Source organism: Lagenorhynchus albirostris, chromosome 2, assembly GCF_949774975.1.
Source record: "Lagenorhynchus albirostris chromosome 2, mLagAlb1.1, whole genome shotgun sequence".
NCBI lineage: Eukaryota > Metazoa > Chordata > Mammalia > Artiodactyla > Delphinidae > Lagenorhynchus > Lagenorhynchus albirostris.
Window position 1 is genome coordinate 21,591,508 of NC_083096.1, and position 27,007 is coordinate 21,618,514.

The following is a 27,007-nucleotide window of genomic DNA, read 5'->3' on the forward strand; positions in this document are numbered from 1 at the left end:
AAGACAAGGTGAGTGGTCCACCAATAGGGAGCCTTGGCAAGACAGAGTAGTATGTATCTCAAAACAGACTCACTACACTGAGATCGGGGAATACAATATAGTCTCCAGTTGCTCTGGCCTAATCCAGATACAGATTTTTATTAATGGACAGAATGCAGGGCCTAAAGTGTATTTTCCACAAGTATTATTTCTCTCAACTGAACCAGGGGTGACTAGCAGAGAGTCTGAGGTTACACCCCCTCACAGGTAACTAAGTCCTCTATCAGCCAAGCAGTGAGGAATTTAGAGGATATTCTTTTGCCAACAGGAAGCCATGAAAGGTTCCTCTGGTAACATTTGTATTTTAGAAAGATAACTCTAATAATAATTTTGAATCGAATAAAGAGGAATAAATGCAAAAAGAGTTTGTTGTGATTTGAATACAATAATCAGGTGAGAGATGAGTGAAGGCAGGAACATAGGAGATGAAAACGAAGAGCCCAGTTTAAGGTCCAAGTTGTAGATAGAATCAAAAGCACTAAGCAAATGATTCAATGTGAAGGCGGAAGAGAAGGAAGAGACAAAGACAACTCAGTTTGGATGCTGTTAACTTAAATATGGAATACAGGAGGGAGGTCAGACATGCAGAAAGGGCCACAGGGGAAGCCAGTGGAGCTCTGGACACACCGAGTGTGAGGGCACGTGGGACAGTCACCTGCAAGTATCTGACAGGCAGCTGCGAAGATGGGTTGCAAGCCTACCAGAAATGAAGATTAGAGATGTAATTTGACGGTTTTTCAATGCACTGAACAGGAGATAGTTGGGAAGTGGCGAGGGCAAGAAGAAAAGAAGATCAAGTGTAAGTGCTTATGGGATATCTTTCTTTAAGGGATGGAGAAAAGGAGGCAAGTAAGTGAAGGAAAGCAGTAGGGAGTTGTCAGAGAACAGAAGGACAGAGTGTTACTCAAGCCAAGTGTGATAACAACGACAAGGACAAGGTGATCACAGTATCAAATGCTCTCAACCACCACCAGTAACACTCACTGGGTGCTCACCCCACGCCAGGAACTACTCTAGGTACAATCGCTACCCCCAGATAACAACTGTAAGAGGTGGGTTCAGAAGGGTGAGGGCTAAGAGCAAACCAAAAGATGTGGCCAACGGTGATCATCAATGGGTTTTCTATGACTGTTTCAGTGGAATGGTAGAGGCAGAGAGACAACCGTAGGGGTGGGGTTACAGAATAGAACTGAAATAGAAACATATTTAATTGGCAGTGACTACTCTTTGGATAAATTTGGATTGAAAAGAAAAGAGGCTTAAGGTATACGTTTGAGCGAGACAAAAAGCTCTTTAATATTTTTTGAAAACTGAATAAAAGGAATCAGCTTAAAAAAGAGACTCACGCTACAAGAGGAGATCCCTGAACAAGCAGAACTACTTTACAGAAAACGAGGTGACACCTCAGAATTGACGTAGCACCACAAGCTACAAACTTGCAGTCACAGGAAGATGTTCCTATGCTGAACCCTCCCTGCACTAATGCTGGTATAGAGCCAAAGCTGTTCCACTGCTGATTCAGGGATGCTTTCCGTCTCACAGCTAAAACAATGACCAAGGGTAGGAGTCTGCTTCCTTTTTCTAGTTCACGTTGCTCAGACACTACAGTCTTGGTGATATGCTCTGAACATAGCAAGGGTTAATAACAGAATTCAACAAGAACAATCATGGAAATCTGTTAAATCTTCAGTAATGAAAATATCCTTCCACAGGAAGTCAATACTTAGTAACACAAGTGCTGTTTCAAAAGCTAGAAAGATAAAAATCAGACCCTAGCTAGGATTGGCCACTTACTACAAGATAAATCCCATTCTTTTTCTCACTTTTAGAGGATCTGATCATTTTAAATTGAAGTTACATTAGTCAAAAGTATGAATTTCTGATTATTAAAAAAATGAAGTTTTACTTGTTTTTACACAGAGTAAAAAAAAACAAAAACAAAAACTAGTTAATGTGTTTCTGGGATAATAGCTCTCATAAATAAAGTATTTGTGGTAGCTCATTAATTGCATATGTATAAATAAACATCTGGATTCTGGCCTATGCTTTGCTAATGACTCACTGTATGTATCTGGCCCTTAGCCCTCTGTGCATCAGTTTCCTCATAAACAAATGATGATATTTTAAGATCCTTCGCAGATCTTAATAATTAGAATTATGTCTGAGTTTAAGTTTTTAAAATTAGGTGAAATTAGTTTTTTGTAAGTGGTCTCCTTAATTATCTTGTTCATATTAATTTACCTAAAAGTGTTAACTTCTTACAATTTCAGATTTATAAACTCTGATTTAATAATAAGGTTTTACAAAATTCTCAAACCGTAGGGGAAAAAATGACCACATGGTACAGGCTATTTGGGGCGAGAGAAAGAAACAAGTCCCCATAAAACCGAGTTCCTCCACTGAGTTTATGATTAACATCTCTATGCAAAACTTTATTCCGTTTCTTGTCCCACCCCTGTTCCCCTCAGGATTAAGGAGTATCAAAGAAAAGGGAGAACTGAGAGTGAGCAGGACTCTGCAGAGCCCTCCTGCGTACAAGCCCCTCTGTGTCCTCTGCTTCTTGTTTGGCCTTTGCCGAGTTCTAAAAAGTGAACCCAAGCAGCTAACAATTACAACAACAGAGTCACAGGACTCATAGTTCCTCCAGAAGGGATATATAGATAACAATCTGACGCATACCTTTCAGTGGTTCTACAGAAACTAAGACCCTCCACCCAGTGGAGGATGGTAACTACATGCTGACCACAAGCACAGAGCCCCCAGACTGGTTGGTGATTAAAATTCCCAAAACATCACCCTGTTACCTTTCCACCAACCAATCAGAAAAATGCCCAGGAGCTGATCATGTACCCTGAGACCCTCCCCTAATATCACCTTTAAAAAACCTTGCCTGAAAGCATCAGGACTTCAGGTCTTTTAAGCATTAGCTGCCTACTCTCCTTGCTTGGTGCCCTGCAATAAACACTGTGCTTTCCTTCACCACAACCCATGTCAGTAAACTGGCTTTGCTGGGCATTGGGCAACTGGATCCAAGTTCAGTTCAGTAAAAGGATGACTATGTAAGTTGAATTATTTACTGTTTTCCTTACTTTGGTTTATAAAGGGGAAACTTAAAACACACACAGACACACCAAAAATCCCAACTAACAGGGCTTTCAGTAATGTTCTAGTAATAAGTAGTCTACTTAATTCCTGTACTTGTTCATTTTTCCACATTTTAGTATCTCTGAAATCAGAATGCTTATACTATCAATGTGATAAGCGTTATGTCATACTTTGATTGGTGTTTTGCCATTTTCCTTCTCAGAGGTACATAAAATAATGGTGTATCTTATAACTGATAACAAATTAGCTTCAATAAAATAATGATAATTCAGAACACAGTCCTGGGACTTCCCTGGTGGTGCAGTGGTTAAGAATCCGCCTGCCAGTGCAGGGGACAAGGGTTCGAGTCCTGGTCCGGGAAGATCCCACATGCCGCGGAGCAAGTAAGCCCGTGCGCCACAACTGCTGAGCCTGCGCTCTAGAGCCTGCAAGCCACAACTACTGAGCCCACGTGCCACAACTACCAAAGCCCACTTGCCTAGAACCCGTGCTCCACAACAAGAGAAGCCACCGCAATGAGAAGCCCGCGCCCCACAACGAAGAGTAGCCCCCGCTCGCCGCAACTAGAGAAAGCCCGCGTGCAGCAATGAAGACCCAATGCAGCCAAAAATAAATAAATGAATAAATTAATTTAAAAAAAAAGAATTGATGCAGATATTTAAAAAAAGAACATAGTCCTTAAAACATGGCAAGAAAATTTTACATAAAAATAAAACAGCAGAATAAGCAATCTACAACCTAGCATCCCAAGGAATGCAAAATATGTATTACTTCAAATTTTCTTATGTACATAAAACATGCTATTTCACAGTAGGTAAGATTTAGTTCCAAAAGTTCTACTCGTGCTGAGTCCTTTCCTCCAAATTTGTATCCAAAAACCATTAAACAAAATTGAAAAACAAATTACAGATAGGAAGTAATTGCAGTATATTTAACAAAAGATTTGTTTCCATAGTATATTAAAATATAATATTCACTCAAATTTTTTTAAAAATTCAATAGAACAATGGGAAAAGGATGAGAAAAGGGACTTTGTAAATAATATGAACAGCCAAAAAAGTATGGAAAGATGATCTACATCAATGGTAATCAGGGAAATGCAAATTACAACAAAGATACCAATTTTCATCCTTCAGACTGGCAAAAATTAAAACAATTCAATGTTGTGAAGGATCTGGAGAAAGAATGATTCTCGTATAGCGCCGGTAAAGATGTAAATGGCAGTCTTTTTGGAAGGCAATTTGCCATTTCCTATAAAAATTTTAAATGTACACTCTTTAACCATTGCTTCGTCTTAGAAAAATACATGTGTATCAAAAAGGACCATTTAAGGATATTCCCTACAACTTGTTGTAAAGCAAAAACCAAAACAACTTGAATATCCATCAAAATGGAAATATTTAAGTACAATGTGATAAATTTATCCTAAAGGATACCAAGCAGCAATTAAAAAGAGGTAGATACAAATGCATTAAAGTGGCAACATTTCCAAGAAATATTAAGATACAAAGAGCAGGTTATAGAATAGTGTGTATGGTGCAATCAGAGTATTGTAAAAAGCAAAACAATGTTACTGTATTTATACAGTGTGTGTAAATGCATTAAAAATAACTGTAAGATATACTCCAAAAATTAACGATGCAATCTTTTACGAAAAGAAAAGATTTCTGCTTTTACTCTTTTATGCTACTTGAATGTTTCATATCTTCACATCTTACACTAAAAAAAGAAAATTCATTTTCTTAAAATGAATTCATTATTTCAAACTGACCGTCCATGCAGGTTAGGAGCTGGGCTACAATTCTTCGTTCCATATCTTTTGAAGCAACTTCTCTTTTGGGGGTAATAGCATCAATTTCATCAATAAAAAGGATACATGGTGCATTTGACTAGAAATAAGAATATCACAAAAATACAATCATAAATGTATTCCCTGTACTGCAGCATAGTTAAGTATATACATTTTTTCAATCTTAAAGTTCAAGGATCATTCACCAAAAGAATAACCCTAAAGAAGGCAGTTCACAGTGATTTACTTCTGATTTTTATCTGACTTAGGAGAACTGAAAGGATTAAAAGAGAACAGTAAGAGACTACATATAGGATAACACATTTATAGTCTTCTTATCAATCCATGTTCTGTGATGATAAAACTACTGAAATTCTTTCGTAAATTAGGCACATTTGCTATGTTCTGAAATTTAAAAATAGTAAGTTTATAAATTTTAAACTAGAAAAACTAAGTTCACTACAAACGTTTCATGAATGTTCCTACCAACATAAAAACATCCAAGCTTTTCCCTAGAATCTGCTATAAGAGGAATTTAGGAAGCACCAGAGGCTTTGCTTTTATTTTTTTTATTGTGGTACCATCTTAACCATTTTAAGTGTATGCTTTAGTGGCATTAAATACGTTTACGTTGTTTTTATCATCCCCAACTGAAAATACCAGAGGCTTAGTTTGAAGACTACATTGAGTAAGAAAGGAGGCTAAAGTTCCAATACATTCAATGTGGACAACGATCACGTTCAGTCTTTTTTTAAACATAAACTAGATAGAGTTCAGAGAGAGTTAAGTTAAGATACAATATAAGCAACAACTACCTGGAATAGTCAAATTCACAGAGGCGGAAAGTAGCACAGCAGTTGCCAGGGGCTAGGGGCAGGGGAAAATGAAAAGTTAGTGATTACTGGGTACAGAGTTTCAGCTTGGGAAGATGGAAAGTTCTGGAGATGGATAGGGGTGATGGTCACATAACAATATGAGTGTGCTTAATGCCACCAAACTGTAAAAATGTTTAAAATGGCACGTTTTATGTTAAATATATTTTACCATAATAAAAAACAAACAGATTAAGAATCAGTTAAAATGAGAAATTTAAATAAAAAGATGTAGATTTACAATCTAAAGCACAGCTCATCCTTAGTTATTTAGTTAGGAGCGACACTGATTATGCTAAGAGTCAGACTGCCAGCCTGGCTAAGATATCTAAAAAGTGTGTGAACCACTGCATTTTAAAGGGAAAGAAATTTGGCCTGCCGCTAGCTGCCTCTCTTTCCAATCCTCTTCATGATAATGTTTGCAAAGGAGAACCTCTGACTGCTCAACACATTACCCAGTTACAAAAGAGTAAAGTTACAGACAGCAAAGGTCTCAGAAAGCAAGGGCAATAGTATTTGTCAATGTTCTGGAAAACTGAATGAGAAAAAAAGGAAAAAAGAATAAATGATGGTCATCAGAATTTAGCCTAAAGCAAGCATGTAGTTTTCAACAAAGAACGATTTGATCTGATTTTACCTTTTTGTTCTCTGATTCACACATACCTTATTGTACTGACTTTCATCAGGAAACAGGGGGTCCAGGAAAGAGGGGAGCTAGACCATACATTTACTGAGCATCTGCTGTTAGGCATAGTACCAGCTCAGTACTGGTTCGAGAGAGATATAAACACACAACTAACAAACTAATTTTGCCCTTTGTCTCTTTTATCCTCATTCATCATTGTGTTTACCATAAACACTAAAGTTATTACTTGTCTTCCAGCTGTGTGCCAATTAACAATCAAATCAAGCTCATTCTGGAAAACAGGTAACACCTGAAAGAATTTAGCTTTGCTCTGCACAGTACCCTTCCCACCCTTCCTCTGCACCTTCCTTGTGCATCCACAGCTTTTCCAATGACAGTCTATGTTTAAGTCACAGGAAACATCCTGACCAGGCTCACCTGTGTGAATAACTGCAGGAAGGAAAAAATCAACACATCCCTTCTGGGGTCTGACCAGAACCAGGACTTTACCTCTTCCCCATTTTAGAATAAAAGAAGCCTTCTTTTTCGTTGGCTGGCTTTCCAAATAAAGTCTCTATTCCTTGCTCCAACAACTTGTCTCCCCATTTACTGGCCTACGGCAGCAAACAATACTAGCTTGGACTAGGTAACGAATTTTGCTACATTCTTGCCATTTAAAAAAACATTTTCAAGTACTGATAAAATACACTTTCTCTTCTAATTTCCCATCAGCTTTGCATTTCAGATGCATTGGCCATGTTCACCAGGCCCTATATAATTGGGGTGCAAATGATGACAACATAAATTTAAACTTTTTGCTATTTTTTAGTTTTCAACCAGTGATGACTAGTGACTGCTCAAGTGAGCACGTCATAGCTAACGTTTTTGGCTTTTGCTGTGTGCTAAACACTACATTAAAGATTTTATATGAACCCTCTCATTTAATACAATCAACAACCTCATGAGATTTAAGTAGTATTATTAACAGTTTACTAGTAAGGAAACTAAGGGTTAGAGTGGTTAAATCTCTTGCCCAAGATTACACAATTAGTATGTGGTGGCATAAGGAACTGAACCCATGTTTCTGACTTGAGAGTACATTTAACCATAACACTACACTGAAGATAAAACTTTCATGAGATACAAATGTCATCTTCCTCATAAGTTCTTAAGCATCCAAATTTTGATAACATGAATTATAATCAGAATAATATCCAATCTGTAATTTCTCTGGTAACAGAATTTTCTTTTCACAGCTTCAATTATACAAATAGAGAAGAGTTTATCCTGGCATGTCCATGGGTACTTTTATAATGTGATAATCCTTAAATGTTAAAAATGTTCACACTGCTTACAGGTTGTTCGGTCAAACCTACGTTAAGGAAAGTAAAAGTGAAAAAAGTATCACAAAGAAAATCTCCTTTCAGCATATCACTATTGGGTATGACAGCCCAGAACTTCTCACCAATTACGTTATTTTCAGATTAAACAGATTATTTTATCCAACAGTCTATGTTAGTTAATCTACTTTAAACATTTAGCCACCATGAGTAACAAACTACCATGTTTAGAAAAGAATGGCCAGTGAACAGGTTAACAAATACCAGCGTTAGAGAAAATAGGATCTTCCACGTAGCCTTATATTTGAACACCTAAAATTAGAGCCATTAGCTGACTCACCACAGCTTGTTCAAATAGCTCTCTCAGCTTCTGTTCCGATTCTCCAGATACTCCAGATACAATCTCTGTAGCAGCTACTTTCAATATTGGAAGGTCAAGTTCCTATGCACAAATATATAAAAGAATGACCAAATTGTCAAATTTTCACTTCCCTACTTTTTCCTCACTCATTCCCTCTCTCAAAATTACATTTTATAAATGACCAATTTTCTGAGGAACCTCATCTTGTGTTGGTCCAATGAAAAACATTACCTAAAAATCTAAAATTTAATCCAAACACTTTGACTGGATACCTTTTTTTTTTTGATGATAGAGAAATGGTTTATTCTTTTTTTTTACAATGGTGCGTTAGTTTCTGCTTTATAACAAAGTGAATCAGTTATACATATACATATGTTCCCATATCTCTTCCCTCTTGCGTCTCCCTCCCTATTCCACCCCTCCAGGCGGTCACAAAGCACCGAGATGATCTCCCTGTGCTATGAGGCTGCTTCCCACTAGCTAGCTACCTTACGTTTGGTAGTGTATATATGTCCATGCCTCTCTCTCGCTTTGTCACAGCTTATCCTTCCTCCTCCCCATATCCTCAAGTCCATTCTCTAGTATGTCTGTGTCTTTATTCCTGTCTTACCCCTAGGTTCTTCATGACACTTTTTTTTTCTTAAATTCCATATATATGTGTTAGCATACGGTATTTGTCTTTCTCTTTCTGACTTACTTCACTCTGTATGACAGACTCTAGGTCTATCCACCTCATTACAAATAGCTCAATTTCGTTTCTTTTTATGGCTGAGTAATATTCCATTGTATATATGTGCCACATCTTCTTTATGACTGGATACCTTCTACTTGTTTTTACTCTGTAGATATCACTATAAAACTGTTATTATCTCTTCTGAATAAAGGGTCTTGAATCTTAAGAAATATGTTTGCCCCCACCTAGAGCTGAGCCAAAACAACTTCATCTGTTATTTATCTGCTGGAAAGGAAATAGCAGGGGGGTGTGACACAGTGGTCTCCCACACACGCCACCGGCGTTTCTCCCTCCCTGAACCCACAGAAATAGCCAGTTACTAGTCAGAGGAGGCAGGTTCTTAAAGTAAAGGAAGAGAAACTACCACCGTCCCACCAATACAGATGGCAGCAACCCTGCCTAAACCCTACTATTCTTCTGGCTATCTTGAAATTTCACTTCCTCAATGATATTCTCTTTGATCCTAACTCTTAACTTGGCTTAAGACAACATACCAACAACATACCACATAGCATTCTACACCTGTGTCTCCCACTCACTCACTGTAATTGTAATCATGAGCAACATTTATTTGTGTGAAAGACTGTTTAATGTCTGTCTCTCATTTGATTGAAAAACTCCTTAAAGATAACAACCGAGTTTGTTTTACTTATCACTATATTTCAATGTCTGGCATGCAGCAGTCACACAAAAGATTTATTCAATAAATGAATAAATGAGGTAAATCAATCAAGTTCTCCTATAAAAATAATTTGCTTTCATAGAGCACTATCTGTTAATGATTGGCATAGTATGCTATTCTTCAAACTGAAGTTACTTGGACATTTTGCATTTTACCATCCAACGCAGTTTCCAAGAAATCTGATGGGACTAAAATTAAGATTGCTTTTTATTTTGCCAAGTGAGTACCTAGTATCACCATTTTAGAAAAGATATTTTAACACTAAAAAGGATAAAAACATGACTCTGAATGGAAATTCTGAATATTTAGTTCTATGGACAATACAATCTTCAGTTTTCTTATTTTACTGCTCTTGAGAACCACTGGCTTAAAGAGAAAGAGAAGTGACTAAAATGTAAACTGTGTGGTTAAAAAAAGAGTTGTTTACAGCTGTATTATTTTGCTTCCCACCCAACCCCTGCCATATAAATAACTGGATACATTAAAACAGCATCTCACACATAGCAGCATGAAAAGAGGTAAAAAAATGAAGAAAGGATCAGTCCTCCTGAGAATATGCCAAGTGTGGTTCAAGGTGACCAAAGAGAAAAAATAAAAACGAGTAACAACAAAAATTACAAAAGCAAACAAGTGTCAGCAAACCTCACCCCAGCAATTGCATGTGCAAGCAACGTCTTCCCACAGCCCGGTGGTCCATGAAGAAGAACTCCGCGTGGGGGTATGACGCCCAGGTGGTGGTACACCTCTGGGTGACGCATGTGTATGAGCATCTTGCAGACCTCCTGTTAGGGAATAAATAGGAACGATGATCTTCACAGCCCCAAAGAGAAAGGATCAATGTGTAATGAAAGGACCTATTCTTTGGAGCAGCAAAGTACAGTAGACAGAGAACAGGCGTTAGGCTTACACCTGAGAATCCCAGCTCTAGTACCTGTCCTGTGACTTTAGCAATACCCTCTCTGAGCTTCCATTTCCTAAGCTGTAATAATATCTACCTTGCAAATACAATGAATAGTAACTAGATTGTAACTGAAACAAACACCAAAAAATAGTAACTTTTACAACTGTTAAAGTAATACTCCTTATAAAGCATGTATCTTATGTACACTATAATTAAAATGGTGAAAAAAGTTGAAGACATGTTTCTTTTATCCCTCACTACCCTGAAGAGTACAGCCAGGCTTGCCCTTCTCACCTTCCTGGCTTTCTTTTCTATACTCAGTTCCTATTAGATAAAAAGAGAAAGGCTTTGTTTGAATAACTGATTGGCCATATCCATCTAAGGTAGAAATTCTGAATTTGAACTAACTTTTAATGTCGTATCATTGCCTCCAACATCTTCAAACTTCACCTTGGAGATCTGCAATTCTAGCCCCCTGGCTTTAGCTGGTAAACAAAAAAGGAGGTGAAAGGATTAGTGATTCAGTAGCAAATCAGAACTATATTGAATAATCTTTTTTTTTTTTTTTTTTTCTTTGTGGTACGTGGGCCTCTCACTGTTTCGGCCTCTCCCGTTGCGGAACACAGGCTCCGGACGCGCAGGCTCAGCGGCCATGGCTCACGGGCCCAGCTGCTCCGCGGCATGTGGGATGTTCCCGGACCGGGGCACGAACCCGTGTCCCCTGCATCGGCAGGCGGACTCTCAACCACTGCGCCACCAGGGAAGCCCTTGAATAATCTTTAAGTAAACAATTCTAGTAAATGTCTCTGCACACAGAAGGTCCCCCATGCAAAATAGCTTGGAATCATGATGCCTCTCTCAGAGCAAACACAGCTGCCACCACCCACAGGACTGGCGTCTCACCTTTCTTTAGCAGGACAGCCTCTATTTCTCCATCTACTTCCTGAAGATCTTCTTTCTTCCTTTTGCCTCTTTTGCTGTTTAGCCTGCCTTTTCTTTTTTTATTACTCTCCAGAAGAGAAGAATCTTTTGAATTCTGGGGGTGGGGGGGGGGAGAAGGAAATTTAAATGTGCCATGCTTGGAATTATAATGCCAATATATTTTTTTAAAAGATGGGCATTATTAAAAAAATCATTCCTGCCCTAGCACTTTCACCTGTTAGCTATTCCCAACCTATTTGCTTAAGGCTGATCTCTGCTGGGGATGTCCTTTTCCATAGCCTTAATTCTCATTTTATATCCTAACATTTGAAAACCTCCTTTCCTGATTCTTCTAATTAGAATTAATCTCTTCTTCACACTCAGAACACTAAATTTGCAACCGTAGTACAGCCTACCACAGTCGGCCTTGTATTTGAGTGACTCACCTGTCTATGTCTCCGTCACTGAATTGTGTGCTTCTGGAGTTGGAGTTAAGACACTAACGTTCATCTTTTATTTCTCACTGAGCCTTTTACACAGTTGGTGTTCATTTGATGTCTGATCAATCACTAAATTAAATATGATGACAGAGCTGCTCTGACAGCCGTAAAACAGTATAATTCAACATAAGGGTCAAGTTTTTCCCTTGACCTTGCCAACGATAATAATGTTCTTTAGAGACAAATGACTAAAGTAAATAGATTTGGAAAAGGCCCACTAATAATTCAAAAGGGGAGGGGAGAGGTTTTGCCAAATCAAAGGGCTTGGTGCTTGAAAACCACTTAGAGCAGCATCATCCGACAGAAATATAATACCAACCACATATGTAATTTTAAATATTCTAGTAGCCACATTTAAAAAAGGAAAAAAGAAACAAGGGAAAATAATTTTGGGGGGAAATTAATAATCTATTTTATTTAACCAAATATATTCAAAACATTATTATTTCAACATATAATCAGTATAAAAATTATTGAGATGTTTTACATTGTTTTTGTAAAACATTGTAGTAAGTCGTCAAAGTCCAATGGATACTTCATGCTTACTGCACATCTCAAGTCAGACACTAAATTTTCATGGGAAATACTTTGTATTTAGATTTTATAAAATTTACAGCTGAAAAAGTAGAAGTTATTCTAAGTATACTTAGAAGTTTTCTAATAACTGAACTATTAGTTTTTAAATTTAAATTAAGAACTCAGTTCCTCATTTGCACTAACCGCATTTCAAAGGCTCAACAGCCACATGCAGCTAATATCTCCCACACTGGACAGCAAGCCCCAGAGCACAGACAGCCACTCTACCGGGAGACAGATTACCTTAAACCCCCTCTTTGCCATGCATTAAAAGAATCAGGTAGGAATGATGTCCAGGGGACTTCCCTGGTGGTCCAGTGGGTAAGACTCCACGCTCCAGTGCAGGGAGCCCGGGTGCAATCCCTGGTCGGGGAACTAGATCCCACACACGTGCCACAACTAAGAGTCTGCATGCCGCAACTAAGAAGTCCGCATGCCACAACTAAAGATCCCACATACTGTAACTAAGACCCGGTGCAGCCAAAATAAATAAATTAATTTAAAAAAAAAGAATTATGTCCAATTATGCTAGCTTTGTGATAATCCATCAAGCTTTACTTTTCTTTATATATGGTATATTTCAATTTAAAAAGATAAAAAAAAAGTGTCTACTTATTTTGTCCATTTTCATAGTGTACCCATTTATGTCATTAATCCCTCAAGGGATTAATAAGTAATTTTTTAAGTACTTTAAAAAAAAAAGAAATAAAGCAGGGTTAGGAAACAAAGTATCCAGTGATGTGCTAGTTTACATGTCAGGGAAGGCCTTTCTCCGAAGATTACATGTGAAAAGAGATGTGAAGAAATGGAGTGAGCCACAGGAATCTCAGGAAAGATGTTCTAAACAGAAAGTACAAGTATGAATGCCCCAAGTGAGAGAAGGTTTGGTATATTCTTTCTTTTTTAAAAATAAATAAATTTATTTATTTATTTATGGCTGCGTTGGGTCTCTGTCGCCGTGCGCGGGCTTTCTCTAGCTGTGGCAAGCAGGGGCTACTCTTTGTTGTGGGCTTCTCTTGCTGCAGAGCACAGGCTCTAGGCACACGGGCTTCAGTAGTTGTGGCTTGTGGGCTCTAGAGCACAAGTTCAGTAGTTGTGGCACACAGGCTTAGCTGCTCCGTGGCATGTGGGATCTTCCCGGAGCAGGGCTCGAACCCGTGTCCCCTGCATTGGCAGGCGGATTCTTAACCACTGTGCCACCAGGGAAGTCCCCTGGTTGGTATATTCTAGAAACAGCCCAGCTGTGGCTGAAGCAACGCTGGGAGGTGGGGGAGGAGGGCAGCAGGGCAGCCAAATCATATAGGGCTTTCCTGGCAACTGCAAGATCTCTGACCGTAGAATGAATGAAGCCACTGGAGAGTTTTTAATAAAAGAGTGACAATGATCGGACTTAACTTGTAAAAAAGTTATCTCTGTGTGAAGAATAAACTAGGGGAACAAGAATGGAAGCAGACTCCAGTTGGAAGGTTATTTCAATAGTTAAGGAAAGAAAGAGTAGAGGCTTGGACTAGGATGAAAATGATGACGGTAGTGGGAAGTGATCAACTTCTACATGTATCTCAAAGTTCCTAAGTCTTTTACAAAACACAAGAATCTGCCTGATATTACGTTCAATGAAAAGGGTATAATGTGCTCCAACTACGTGGGGCTAAAATTCCACTATAAAAATACCTCTATCTCAGAGATCGGCTTCTTATCATTACTTTTCTCATCTGATAGGTCTGAGAAAAAACTGTCTTTCTTCCCACCCGGGGTTTTGTCAATAAACCATCCTCCTTCAGAACCTCTGGCAGGGGTCTTCAAACGAATGGAGCCTGTTTTGGAAGTTATCCGTGGTGTTGAAATCGTGGTTTCTCTTCGCTCCATGTCAGGAGTACTTGAAACAGAATCAGGATTTCCTTTCCGGTATAAGGAGAGCAGGGAACTGTTCATCTGATTTGCTGACTGTAGAAACATGATTTTAGCATAAATTACTCAATAGGTACTCATGAAAGTTTGATTACCTATATTAAGAAGCTTTCTACTTTTTCCTCTCAACACCTCTTCTCAAAACAACTGCAGTCAGAAAATACAGGTGTTTACAATAGGATAATTCACAAACATTTACTATTCAAAAAGATGTACCCCCTCCACTCCAAGTTAATGTACAAATTCATAATTAGCAGTTAAATAAAACCAAATAAGAATGGTTGTTTTTAAAAAATATAATAGAATAAAATATAATGAAAATGAGTTGGATCAAATATCAATTCAAAACTGGATCAAATATAACAGTATCATCATGACTTAGTTAATAAATTCAAAAGCTTAATTATCAATGGAAAAAAAAAAGAAAATTATAAATAATTTCACATATTATTCCCATACTTCCCTTTAATCCAAGCCTATTTATTGTCAATGCCAGCTCTTTGGCAGAAAAGGTATTCTTTTCTCCATTTTTACTATTAATTGCCCGTTCTTTTCTTGTCTGCCCATATTTCTGGCCATCCTCTTCCCTTCTTTCCACTATATAATAGGCTATACACACAAATACTGGAAGGATGGCCAATCCAAGGGTTCATCAAGGCTGTACACAGAAATATTCAATTATTTACTGATGAAGATGTTCAAAGTCTCTTATTCTATTCCTTATTGATCTTTTCTAAGAAGGATTCATAATGATTTTTAAAAAATCAAAGTTGGTCCATTAAATATCTGACTTACCTGTGGATCTGGGTAATCTTCCATATTTGAATCATCATCAGAATAGCTTTCATTATACCTCAGTAAAAAGAAGAAAAGAAACATTGTAAAGGCTTTTCTCCCACATCCCAAAAAAATTACTTCCCAAAACAAGAAAATATACTGAGGCAAAATACTATGGTAGTGAGAGTCCAGGCTTTGGAATCAGAGAAATCTGGATTCAAAATCCAGCTTTACTAGCTTCTAGCTTCTAGAAGTTACTAGCTTCTACTTAACCTCTCTGAGCCTCAGCTTCCTTATCTATAAAATGGAGATAATAAATAATGTCTATCTCACTGGCTTAACAGAGGATTAAATGAAAGCTTGCAAAGTCCTTAGCACATAGTAAACGCTTAATAAATTGTGGTTATCTTTATTCTAGCAAAGTGACATACAAATTCCCATCAGATCCAAGGGTCTCATTTAGGAACGTGAGATGTCAGTAGAAGAAATATTCCAGCAAGCCATGATAAAGCAGTTTGAGTAACAAATTCAACAGGACCAAGCCATGTAACCAAATGCAACTTCTCCAAGTCCATTCATGAGAAATGAAGGTACAAAGAGTTTTTCATATGATACGGCCAAAAACAACTATAAATCCTAGTAACTACAAACTGAAGTTGCAATCTCAGTTCATTATAACTGACAGCTGATATCTAATAGCTTAAAGTAACTATAGGACTCTGTTACCATTTAATATAGTTTCTTTAGAAAATAAACAAGAAATGGACCTTTCCTAAGTAAAAAGATTTATATAAATTCTACGCCCACCTTTATAATTAAGACATGAATTCTTTCGTTATTCATTAAATTCAATTAGTATAATCTGGGGCATTTCTAATCAAGTTAAAAAAGGTGGATTATTCAAATACTTGGAAAAAAAATGTTTGCTCTACAATTCATGCCCTACAAATAAAATTAATTATAAGTTAACAAAATTAATTATAAAGAGTTAAATGAAATACCATAAAGACACAAGAAAAATGTATAGGTAATTATTCTATACACTCTTGTGACAGAGGTCTTTCTAAGTACATCAGCATAAACAAACCATAAAGAAATAGGTAGAAAGACTTGACTAGGTAAAGATGCAAAACTCCTCTAATTAAAAGATGCCATAAACAAAAATAAAAGGCAAATGGCAAACTGTGACAAGCATTTGTAATACATAGAAAAAGAGGTGCTATTTTATACAAAGAGCTCTGACAACTAATAAGGAAAATTCAAATAGCTCTCAGATGAGAGATAAAACCCATAAACAAGAAATTCACAAAGGAAACATGAAACAATCAAAAAACTTAACCTCACTAGTTTTCAAAAAATTACAAATAAAAATAATACAATCAATTTTTTTGCCCATAAAACTGGCAAAAATCGGGACTTCCCTGGTGGCACAGTGGACAAGACTTCGCGCTCCCAATGCAGGGGGCCCAGGTTTGATCCCTGGTCTGGGAAGATCCCACATGCCGTGGAGCAACTAAGCCTCTGCGCCACAACTACTGAGCCCGTGTGCCACAACTACTGAAGCCCGCGCCTAGAGCCCATGCTCTGCAGTAAGAGAAGCCACCGCAAAGAGAAGCACGCACACCACGACGAAGGGTAGGCCCTGCCTGCCGCAACTAGAGAAAGCCCACGCACAGCAATGAAGACCCAATGCAGCCAAAAAGTAAATAAATAAATTTATTTAAAAAAAAATTAAATATATAAAAAGAATACTATATTAGAACCAAGTAGGGTTTATCCCAAGAAGGCAAGACTGGCTTAACACTCAAAAATCAATGTAATTCACCAAATTAATAAGGGGAGAAAGCCAATAATAAAATCTTTCAATACCTGCATAAAAAGCATTAGACAAATGTTATACCCATTCATGATAAAAACTCTGAGCAAACTAGGAATATTAGGAAATTTTCTCAATCTGATAAAGGGTACCTATTTAAAAAACCTACAGCTAACATTATACTTACAGACTATCTAAAGTTAAAAACTGACCATACCAAATGTTGGTAATATGTGGAACTAGTGGAACTCTCACATACTGCTGATATAAATGTAAAATGGCACAAACACTTTGGAAACAGTCTGGCAGTTTCTTATAAAGTTAAATATGCAGTTACCAGGTGACTCAGCTATTCCACTCTCAGGTATTTACGAAGGGAAATGAAAACACTTTCCACACAAATTCCTGGACATAAGTTATCACAGTAGCTTTATCTGTAATAACCAAAAAGTAGAAACAACCCAACTGTCCAACAGCAGGTAGATGGGTAAAAAAATAGTGGCATATACATACATACAGAGCAATAAAAAGCAATGAAATATTGATACACACAACGTTGATAAGCCTCAAAATCATTATCCTGAAAGAATCCAAATTTTTAAAGTACATACTCTATGATTCCATTTATATAAAATTCTAGAAAATGTAAACATATAGTGACAGAAAGCAAATCAACAGCTGTCTCGGAACAGGGATGCAAGGAGAAACAAATTGCAAGTGGGCAAAAAAAACCCTGTGAGGTTGGATATGTTCAGTAACTTGCTTATGGTGATGGTTTAATGAGTATATATACATGTCAAAACCCAACAAATTGTACATTTTAAAAATGTACAGCTTAGGACTTCCCTGGTGGCGCAGTGGTTTAGAATCTGCCTGCCAATGCAGGGGACACAGGTTCGAGGCCTGGTCTGGGAAGATCCCACATGCCTCAGAGCAACTAAGCCCGTGTGCCACAACTACTGAAGCCCACGTGCCTACAGCCCGTGCTCCGCAACAAGAGAAGCCACCGCAATAAGAAGCCCGCGCACCACAATGAAGAGTAGCCCTGCTCGCCGCAACTAGAGAAAGCCCACGCACAGCAACCAAGACCCAGCGCAGCAAAAAATAAATAAATAAAATTTTAAAAAAAAGAGTAAAGGAACTTAAAAAAAAAAGTACAGCTTACTGTATGTCAATTTTACTGCAACACAGTCATAAAAAACTCAACAATATCACTGCTTTTTTTTTTTTTTTTTTTTTGCAGTACGCAGGCCTCTCACCGTCACGGCCTCTCCCGTTGCGGAGCAACAGGCTCCGGACGCACAGGCCCAGCGGCCATGGCTCATGGGCCCAGCCACTCCGCGGCACGTGGGATCCTCCTGGACCGGGGCACGAACCCATGTCCCCTGCATTGGCAGGCGGACCCCCAACCACTGCACCACCAGGGAAGCCCCAACAATATTACTTCTTAAACACAAAATTAATTGGCACCTTTTTATGTACGTGGCATTGTATTAGGGCAGAGAAAAAGAGAGCTAATGAGACAGTTCTGTTAGTAACACAAACACGTAAACAAATACTCTCAATATAATATGATAGACATGCTACACTAAATATCTATAACTAGGAGTTAAGGAAATGCTGAGAAAGGAGGAGTCCAAAAAGGCGTGAAAAAGCAATAACATAGCCTTTTGAAAGCTGACTCCTGCAGAAACTAACACACCATTGTAAAGCAATTATACTCCAATAAAGATGTTATAACCCCCCCACCCCAAAAAAGAAAGCTAACTCTTGAAAACTGAATGAAAGTTCCAAAAGGGGTAATGAACACTCCAGCTACAGAAAACCACCCACACAAAGGCACAAAGAAAGAAGCTGACCTCTCTGGGGAACAGTGAGCATTCAGTGGTCTGAGGTAAAAGTCTGGACAGGTAAGTATCATGCTGGGCCTCACTGGCAATGAAGAGCCACTGAAGTTTTACAAGTAGAAATGTAACGTGATCAGGTTCATGTTTTAGGAAAAATGTCTCCATTCTATAATCCTTACTCATTATCCTCTTCACCGTGCCTTGCTCTTTTAGCCAGATGTTCATCTTCTAATTCTGGTAGATCCTTAAGTTCCTTCTCACTACTAATTATGCTAAATACTGAAACGAAAAGAAAAATGCCATGAGCTAAAACAATTCTTTCTATGACTTTATTAATAATGCAGCTCTAACACTAAAAGACTCACCTTTTTCTACCTGAATCCTAAAAGCATTTCTTTTTCTTCGACCATAGTCTATACTGAAAAACATAACCAGAAGTTTAGTACAGTGGTCTCCACCAATATTTTCCCATTAAGCTCAATCTAAATTGAGAATATAAATTTGCTCTCATATATATATATTTATATAATTATGTCACTGTATTCACACTGAATATATAATTATGTCACTGTATTCACACTGACCATAAACCTATTTTCAAACAACTTCTGAGTTTATATTTTTACAACTGTGTAATTTTTCTAGATTAGAAATAGGGTTATAGCAGCAGCAACATTGCCAGCTTGTACTGAAGAAGACAGAGAAAGGATGAAATGAAGGAAGGCCACTGGACTTCTTGGATTCCACAGGGCAGGCCAAAAGAGGAATGCAGCTGCGAACACATTTATCCTTCAAAAAAAGGAAAGAATGACTACAAAGGAGGCTCCGAAGGTGTCAGGGTTGCCACTGATACCACGCGCCCAGAGGACACAGGTCCAGGGAGAGGCACAGTCTCCCACTCGGTTCCAAATGGCAGGGCAGTCATCCCAGTGAGCCCACAGGACAGAGCACTGAGTCAAAGAGGATTATTCTTAAAGTTTAGTGGAATTTCCCCTGCTAGGTTTCGGACTTCCTTGAGACCATGACCCCTTTCTTCTTCCCAATTTCCCCGCTCTGGAATGAGAATGTCTATCGTATGCCTGTCCCATCATCATATTTTGGGAACAGATAACTTGTTGCCTGACTTCACAAGTTCACAGCTGGAGAGGAATTTCGCCTCAGGAGGAATCATACTTCCAGTCACACTCATACCTGAGTTAGATGATATTCAGATGAGACTGTGGATTTAGAGTTGATGTTGAAATTGGTTAAGACTTCCAGGGCCGCTGGGATGGAGGGAGTATATGTGCAAACAATAAAGACATGAATGTGGGGGGCAAGAGGGCAGAGTGTTATGGGCTCAACTGTGTCCCTCCAAAATTCGTATGTTTTAAGTCCTAACCCCCAGCACCTCAGGATGTGACTGCATTTGGAGGCATGGCCTTTTAAGAGGTAAATAAGGTAAAATGAAGTCATATGGGTGGGCCCTAATCCAACATGACTGGTGTCTTTATAAAAATAAGAGATTAGGATACAGACACACACAGAGGAAAGACCATGTAAAGACACAGGGAGAAGACAGCCACCTGTAAGCCAGGGAGAGAGCTCGAAAGAAACCAACCCTGACAATGCCTAGATCATGGACTTGGAGCCTCCACAACATTAGGAAATAAAATTTCTGTTGTTCAAGCCACCTACTCTGTGATACTTTCTTACAGCAGCCTTAGCAAACTAATATACAGACTAAGGAAGTCAAGAAAATAGAAATAGTGAAATACACAAAGCAGAGACAATTAGAGAGGCAACAGAGCAGAAGAAGTGGGATTAGAGGCACAAAAGGAGGATTTAATCTTCAGTGGAAAGACTACTCAAAGACTACTACACATTTTTAGATAGTCAGGAGACTGAGGGAGATCATGCCTAACGGTTTTAATTTTTTAATGAAGCAGGAAAAGCAGTATACTCCTGACCAGAGTCGTGTGCGAAACATAAGAAGCAGCCATTCTCCTTAGCAACAAGGACGGCTCCTTACACATCACAAGTGCCTGATAAATGTTTGTATAGATAAACTGAATTCTAAACGTATGGACTGGTGAACTACTGCCAGCGGCTATTAATATCGGTTGGAAATTTAGGCAAGATGTAAACTTTAAAAATGGTAGGAAAGAAAAGCAAGAATCTGGAGACTACATTTCTTTACCTGTACATTCTTTGTAAATCGGATGCTAAGACTCCAGTGTCCACATATTTGCCACATCGGTTACTGGTGAGGTACTAAAACAGAAAACATGATAAATACAAGACAATATAGTTCAAACTCAGTGACTTTAATCGACAAGTAAGCGACTGAGCTACTCAAACATGTCATATGTTAATGTAAACTCTCCATTAATAAAGTATACTGGAAATACAAATAAAAATCACCAAATAATTATCAAATCTGAATCAAAGAATTTAATTAACATTATTAATCACTATGACAACACAACAATAATAACTAGGATAGCTATAAGGCAGTAAGTAGGTGAGGGCTTCTTATACCCTAGGTTCCCAAATATACCAGAACAAAGCACTCAACTTGTGAGAGCACCGAGGGATAATTTAAGTTTGAGGGAACACAGTAATATTCGGTATCTGTCCAACAGTGCAGGAACTACAGTTGCCCCTTGAACAGCACGGGTTTGAACTGCACCAGTCCACTTACAGCAGATTTTTTTAATAAATATGTATTACAGTACTGGGTGACCCAGGGCTGGTTGAATATGTCAACGCAGAACCACACATGGAGGGCCAACTGTACACTTATACACAGATTTTCAACTGAGTAGGGGTGGGGGTGGGGGGAGGTGGTCAGCACCACACCCCCGGATTGTTCCAGGGTCCACTGTACCAGCCTGAGACAATTCACAGCTGCAATATTAAATCACCTTTTGATGATGTCATATCTTTGCAAAACTGGCTTTTTAAGCATTTGCTGTAATAAAAATCAAAGTGGCCGTGCTCCGCAACAAGAGAAGCCACCGCAATGAGAAGCCCGCGCACCGCAACGAAGAGTGGCCCCCGCTCGCCGCAACTAGAGAAAGCCCACGTGCAGCAACGAACACCCGATGCAGCCAAAAGTAAATTAATTAATTAATTAATTTTAAAAAAGAAAAGAAAAAATCAAGGTGGAACACGAAATGAGAGGAGCAGTGTCAATCTGATCCGAAGGTATGAGAAGTTGTGCTGTGCCCAATGGACTCACAAATCCCACTAGTAAATAACTGTGGTTATTTTAAGAATGAAATACAAATGCATTAACTTTCCTTGCACTTTTTGTATTATTTGTTCAAAAAGCTAATAAGTTATTTGGACTAAATAGTTATTAAGTTGCTTGAACCTAACTACTTAATAAACAAACCCATTAGGTATTACTTTGGGCCTAGTAGCATCGTGAAAAAAATTACTAAGAAACTAAGGGCCTGGTAAACCTGTTCTAGGGGCCTTTTACACATTATCTCTTTTAGTACTCACAATGCTATGAGGTAGATGTCAATCTCCCCCCATTTTATAGGAGGCTTTAAAAGGTTAGTTACTTGCTCACCAGCACATAAGTTACACGGCCAGATTTCAAACCTGGAAGGTCTAACCATCAACTCTCAAGTTTCACTACTTGGTAGTTATCCAGTCTAGGTTCCCCATTTCATACAGCAATTTCTTCTCAAGGATCCCTAACACATAAGAACAGTCTCTGCATAAATGCCTCCAATGACAAGAGACTAGGTATCCACAGCTGGACCGTTCTTGTTAATCTTCCCCTTCTCTGAACTCCTATAACATGCTGTCATTTACCACAGTTAATCTTGAATTATACATATACATGTATATCTCATACCCACTGCAAACCAAAACGCAACAGAACTAAAACCACTTTAATCTGCTAAGTCTTAGAGTAATTTGTTATACAGCAATAGATAACTAATATGCTAGTTAAAAGGAGGCAAGTGTACTACTTGTGGGAAGATGTCTAAAACATACTGCTAAGTGAAACAAGCAGGCAGCAGAATAGATGCAGATGAGCCCATGTGTGTGATTAAAAAAATTAATACATCTATAAGTGCATATATGCATACAAAATTTTAAGAAAGATACAACAGAAACTCTCCCTGATTACCTGTGGAGAAATGGAGTGGAGATGAAAGGAATTCTTTCTTTTCATTTTATACCCTCCCTCTTATGGTTTTATTTTAAACCATAAGAACCTACTACTTTTATAATGAACCAAAGTAAAAGCAAGAGAGGAAAACTGCTAATGTCAAATGCTGAAGAGCAGTCAAGTGTGGCAAGGACTGAGAAGAGGCCACTGGATTTAGCCATTAGGAGTCACTGCTCAGAGACCTGAATAAAGTGAAGGAGCAAGTTGTGCAAACATCCAGCGGAAGAGTAATTGAGACGGAGTGAACTACAACAGCGAAAGTCCTGTGGTTGGCATGTTTGAGAAGGTCCGTGTATGTAAGACAAGGTAATCAAGGGAGAGATCGAAAGGGACAAAAAGGTAGATGGGGCCAAAGTACATAGGGCTATTTCGGATGGATTTTACTCCAAACGTCTGAAAGTCCACCACAGGGTTTTGAGCAGGGCCCTGGCAAACTCCAATTTTCCCTCTAAAAGGATCTTCCTGGCTGCTCCGTGGGGAACAGACTTTAAGTAAAACCAGAATCAGAGAGATCAATTGGGAAGCTACTGCAATACTCTAATAGGGAGTGTGATATGGACTAGCATGTTGGAGGAGATGGTAAAAAGTGGTTAGGTTTGAAGTATATTTTGAAGGTAAAGCCAAATAGCTTGCTGATTAATTGGTTACAGGAAGCAAAAGTCAGAATGAGTCTTAAGGTTTTTGGCCTTAACAAATGGATGTTATTTACTGAGATAAAGAACACTAAGAAAGGACAGGTTTGGAGGAGAATATCAAAAGTTTAGTTTGTATACGTTAAGTTGAAATATCTATCAGACACTCAAGAGGAGATGTTGAGTAGGCAGCCAGACGTATCAATCTGGAATTCAAGATAAAATCTGCATTGGATTATAATATAAATTTAGAAGTCATGAATGTGTAAATAGTATTTAAAGGTACTAGACTGCATGAGATCACCTAGAAGTGTGGATGGATAAGAGAGAAGTACGAGGATAACGGAAGAGAAGGTAAGAGCACAGGTGCTCAAAGGCACTTCCAACAGATGATAGGAAGAGACAGATCCAAAAAGGAGACTGTACAGTGGCCGGAAAAGTAAAAGAGACAGAAGGAGAGTATATAGCTCTTAAAGTATCTGTCTCTCTTTCTAACTAAGATTGCGTGCTGACTATACCATTCCAAGACATTTACCACACAATGCATTCCACTGGTGATTATGAAAATGAAAAAAAACCGTAGGTAAAGTGCCCATTATAAAGTCAGATCCAGAGTACCTGTTTTTACTGTGTCCCAACCCGACCCCAAATTTCCTGAGAATGGAAATTTACGTATTCTTCATGGCCCCCAAAGCGCTTCGCCCACACGGGCTTTCGAAGAATGTTGCCGTCCCTACTTCACAAGACAGGAAGATTTAAACTCAAAGGCCATCTGCACTCTCCTTGCTGATCTGCACTGAGGTCAAGCAGATCCGGGCTGGGCCCCATCAAGCCGCAGCCTCCCACGATCTCGGGCTGCTCTGTGAAACCCCGACCCACAGTGAGAAGGGAAGGCCTCGAACCGCTCGCAAAGAAGCGGAGTTGTCAACAGCTCCACGCCCGCACCCAGACTAGAGCAGGCGGCTAATGGGTTCGAGCTGGGAGCCCCCCGAGAAGGGGCCTGCGGTGACCCTGGGCACCGAACGCGGACCACTGTGAGGCCTGGCCGTTCGGGATACACACCTGGACGACGCGCTGCTTCAGCTTATTATCCACAAACCTCGCGGGCCTGGGCTTCATCGCTTCTGCTTCCGTCGCCGCAGCCTGGGCTTCACGTGAACCGAGGGCCTCCCCGAGGCTGCCCGCGGCGAACGCCGGGCCGGCTTCCCCGAGAAATGCTCCCCAAGCCGGCCTAGCCCGTGCCGTTCCCCTCAAGAATTTTGTATGGCGAGTGAGGAAAAAAAAACTACCGAAAACACACAGAGAAGACTTGAAAGCAGTAGGGAGTTTCTAGGAGTCTTATCTTACAGGCTTGTCCGAGAGGCCCTGGAAGACAAGGACCCGTTTGAACACGCTCAACTTTATTGTTCCCAACTGTGAGGTGAAGCGCATAGGCGGCTGCGGGGAGGTTAGTGCGGGCGCCTGGTCCCACGCATGTTTGTAGCCGGTTTCGGTTGTCAGATTCTAGGCGTTCCAGGCGCACCGTTTGCGAATGTAAAGTTAATCTTGACTTAGAATCTTAACAAAACAAAAACTAGATACTTGGGACGATTAGATCAGGATAAAAACACACCGCCACCCTGCTGCTTGCTTTCCCACCCAGTGACGCGCATTACTGAGACCCGACAAAGGGGCTTGGTGTCAAAAGAGAAGGAAAGATTAGCTTACCCAGATAACCAAACCATCTGTTACATTTGGAAATTACTTGCTATTATGGTATTTTCGACAGATAATTCATTGAGCACATCCAGTGGCAGACTCCATCTTGGCTTAGAAACTGCCCAGAATTTTATTAAACGTATGTGTTTGCCCGCAAGAAGTTCATCTTGCAGCGAAGGAGACACAAATAAAGGAACCATTATCAAAAAATTTACTGGCTTTAGTTTCTGTTTGTTTGCTTGTTTTAATCGTGTTTTCAGTATTCTTATTTGAGGCTTACTTGGCTTATGACAATATTAAGTGTGGCCTAAGTAGTGATGGAATTAAGAGAAGATGGTGAGATGTTGACAGTGTGGATAAAGCATGTTGCCTGCCATTTTAGTAAACAAAGGATATTGTGGCCATAAAGCCATCAGCCACTCTTGCTGCCCCCAGTGGTGCACCCTGAGAGGAATTCAGGATGGAGAAAAACAGGATACTGACCCTAGATAGTTAAGGTGCATATCAAAGGTATAATTTCAATAAGGCCAGACTCTTGCATCTTCCCGTACATAAAAAAGCACTAAAATCATTGACTTGAGATGTCTGTTTTTTGTGATTAGCGGTAATCTTTTGATGTTCAACTAAAGGTTTTTGTTTTTGTTTTCAGCAAAACTTCCTATGCATCCTGGCTCCTCCCTTACCTCTTTGGATCACACAGCTATCACAGAGGCTGGTTCCCAGGGGTATAGTCCTCAGTAAGTCTCCCAAATAAAACATAATCCTCAACTTTTAGGGTATGCATTTTTTCAGTCGACAACAGATAATCTTCTAGCCAGGGTACCACTGACTTACTTTCTGTTCAGAGTTTAGAGTATAACACTGTTCTTTTTAATGGTTGTTATCTGTACACTGGATGAAGTATAGATTCTCACTCTGATATTCAAAACATTGGGCAACGTGGCTCCAACTTCATTTCCTACTTCTTCACTATATAGGTACTCTGCTTTTAGCTAAGCAGCATTGCCTGCATTTATTCAGCCAATGAATATTTATTGAAGACCTACTATGTCACAGGCACTGAGTACAGCTATGAAGAAACAGAAAAGATTCCTGCTTCTATGGGACTTATAGTTCTATTGGAAGGTAATAATGATAAACAGATAAATAAATTATACACAGCACTTTGCTTTCACTGACATTTCCTCTTATCTACAATGTCCGTCCTGGCCAGCCTATGAGTTTCAGCATCCTAGCTAACCATTCCCTTACAGCCTTTCCTGATATTTCCTTTTATTAAAATCTCCACCCAGTGAAGCCTCCTTTCATTCATTCAACAAGTATTTACTGAATACCTACCAGTATAAGTCCCTGCCCTGCCCGTGAGTCTTGTGGGGAAAAGCAAAATAATTATAATTGTAACTTTTATAATATTTTAAATTAGATTAAGTATTTACGTGCTTGATTAAACTTTAGTGAAGATTCCTTACAGCAAATAGCACAAATATACTCATTGCCCAGTAACTTTTTAAATGTAATTTTATTCTGTGCATACCAAATGTACCACATAGAATAAAACAGGCTAAAGGGCCCAGCAGCATTACAACATATACCAAGCAGCATAGTGTATTAGTCTATAATTTGTTGGATAGTACTATTCTACACTTAGGGTCAGCTTCATGGGTGTGTGATCTGTGCAGCTGCAAAGGGCTTTGTGCTCAGAAGGGCTCCA

At 39.0% G+C, this 27,007-nt stretch overlaps 1 protein-coding gene across 2 annotated transcripts in view; it reads right to left on the reverse strand.

Annotated features, from left to right (window-relative positions):
- Nucleotides 1–24,840, reverse strand: part of NVL (nuclear VCP like) — a 100,083-nt gene extending 75,243 nt beyond the window's left edge. The window contains exons 1-11 of one of the 2 annotated variants that reach the window (XR_009536347.1): nt 24,661–24,840; nt 20,972–21,045; nt 19,158–19,210; nt 18,972–19,071; nt 15,148–15,205; nt 14,116–14,388; nt 11,351–11,483; nt 10,856–10,932; nt 10,194–10,328; nt 8,111–8,212; nt 4,916–5,033 (exon numbers count right to left, since the gene is read on the reverse strand). Coding sequence is in view for 1 of the 2 variants with exons in the window: in XM_060127581.1 (XP_059983564.1) it covers nt 4,916–5,033; nt 8,111–8,212; nt 10,194–10,328; nt 10,856–10,932; nt 11,351–11,483; nt 14,116–14,388; nt 15,148–15,205; nt 18,972–19,071; nt 19,158–19,210; nt 20,972–21,045; nt 24,661–24,717 (1,180 nt within the window). In the remaining variant the exon portion in view is untranslated. The remainder of the gene's footprint in view (nt 1–4,915; nt 5,034–8,110; nt 8,213–10,193; nt 10,329–10,855; nt 10,933–11,350; nt 11,484–14,115; nt 14,389–15,147; nt 15,206–18,971; nt 19,072–19,157; nt 19,211–20,971; nt 21,046–24,660) is intronic. The other variant, XM_060127581.1, reaches the window with a different exon arrangement.
- Nucleotides 24,841–27,007: the final 2,167 nt, after the last annotated feature.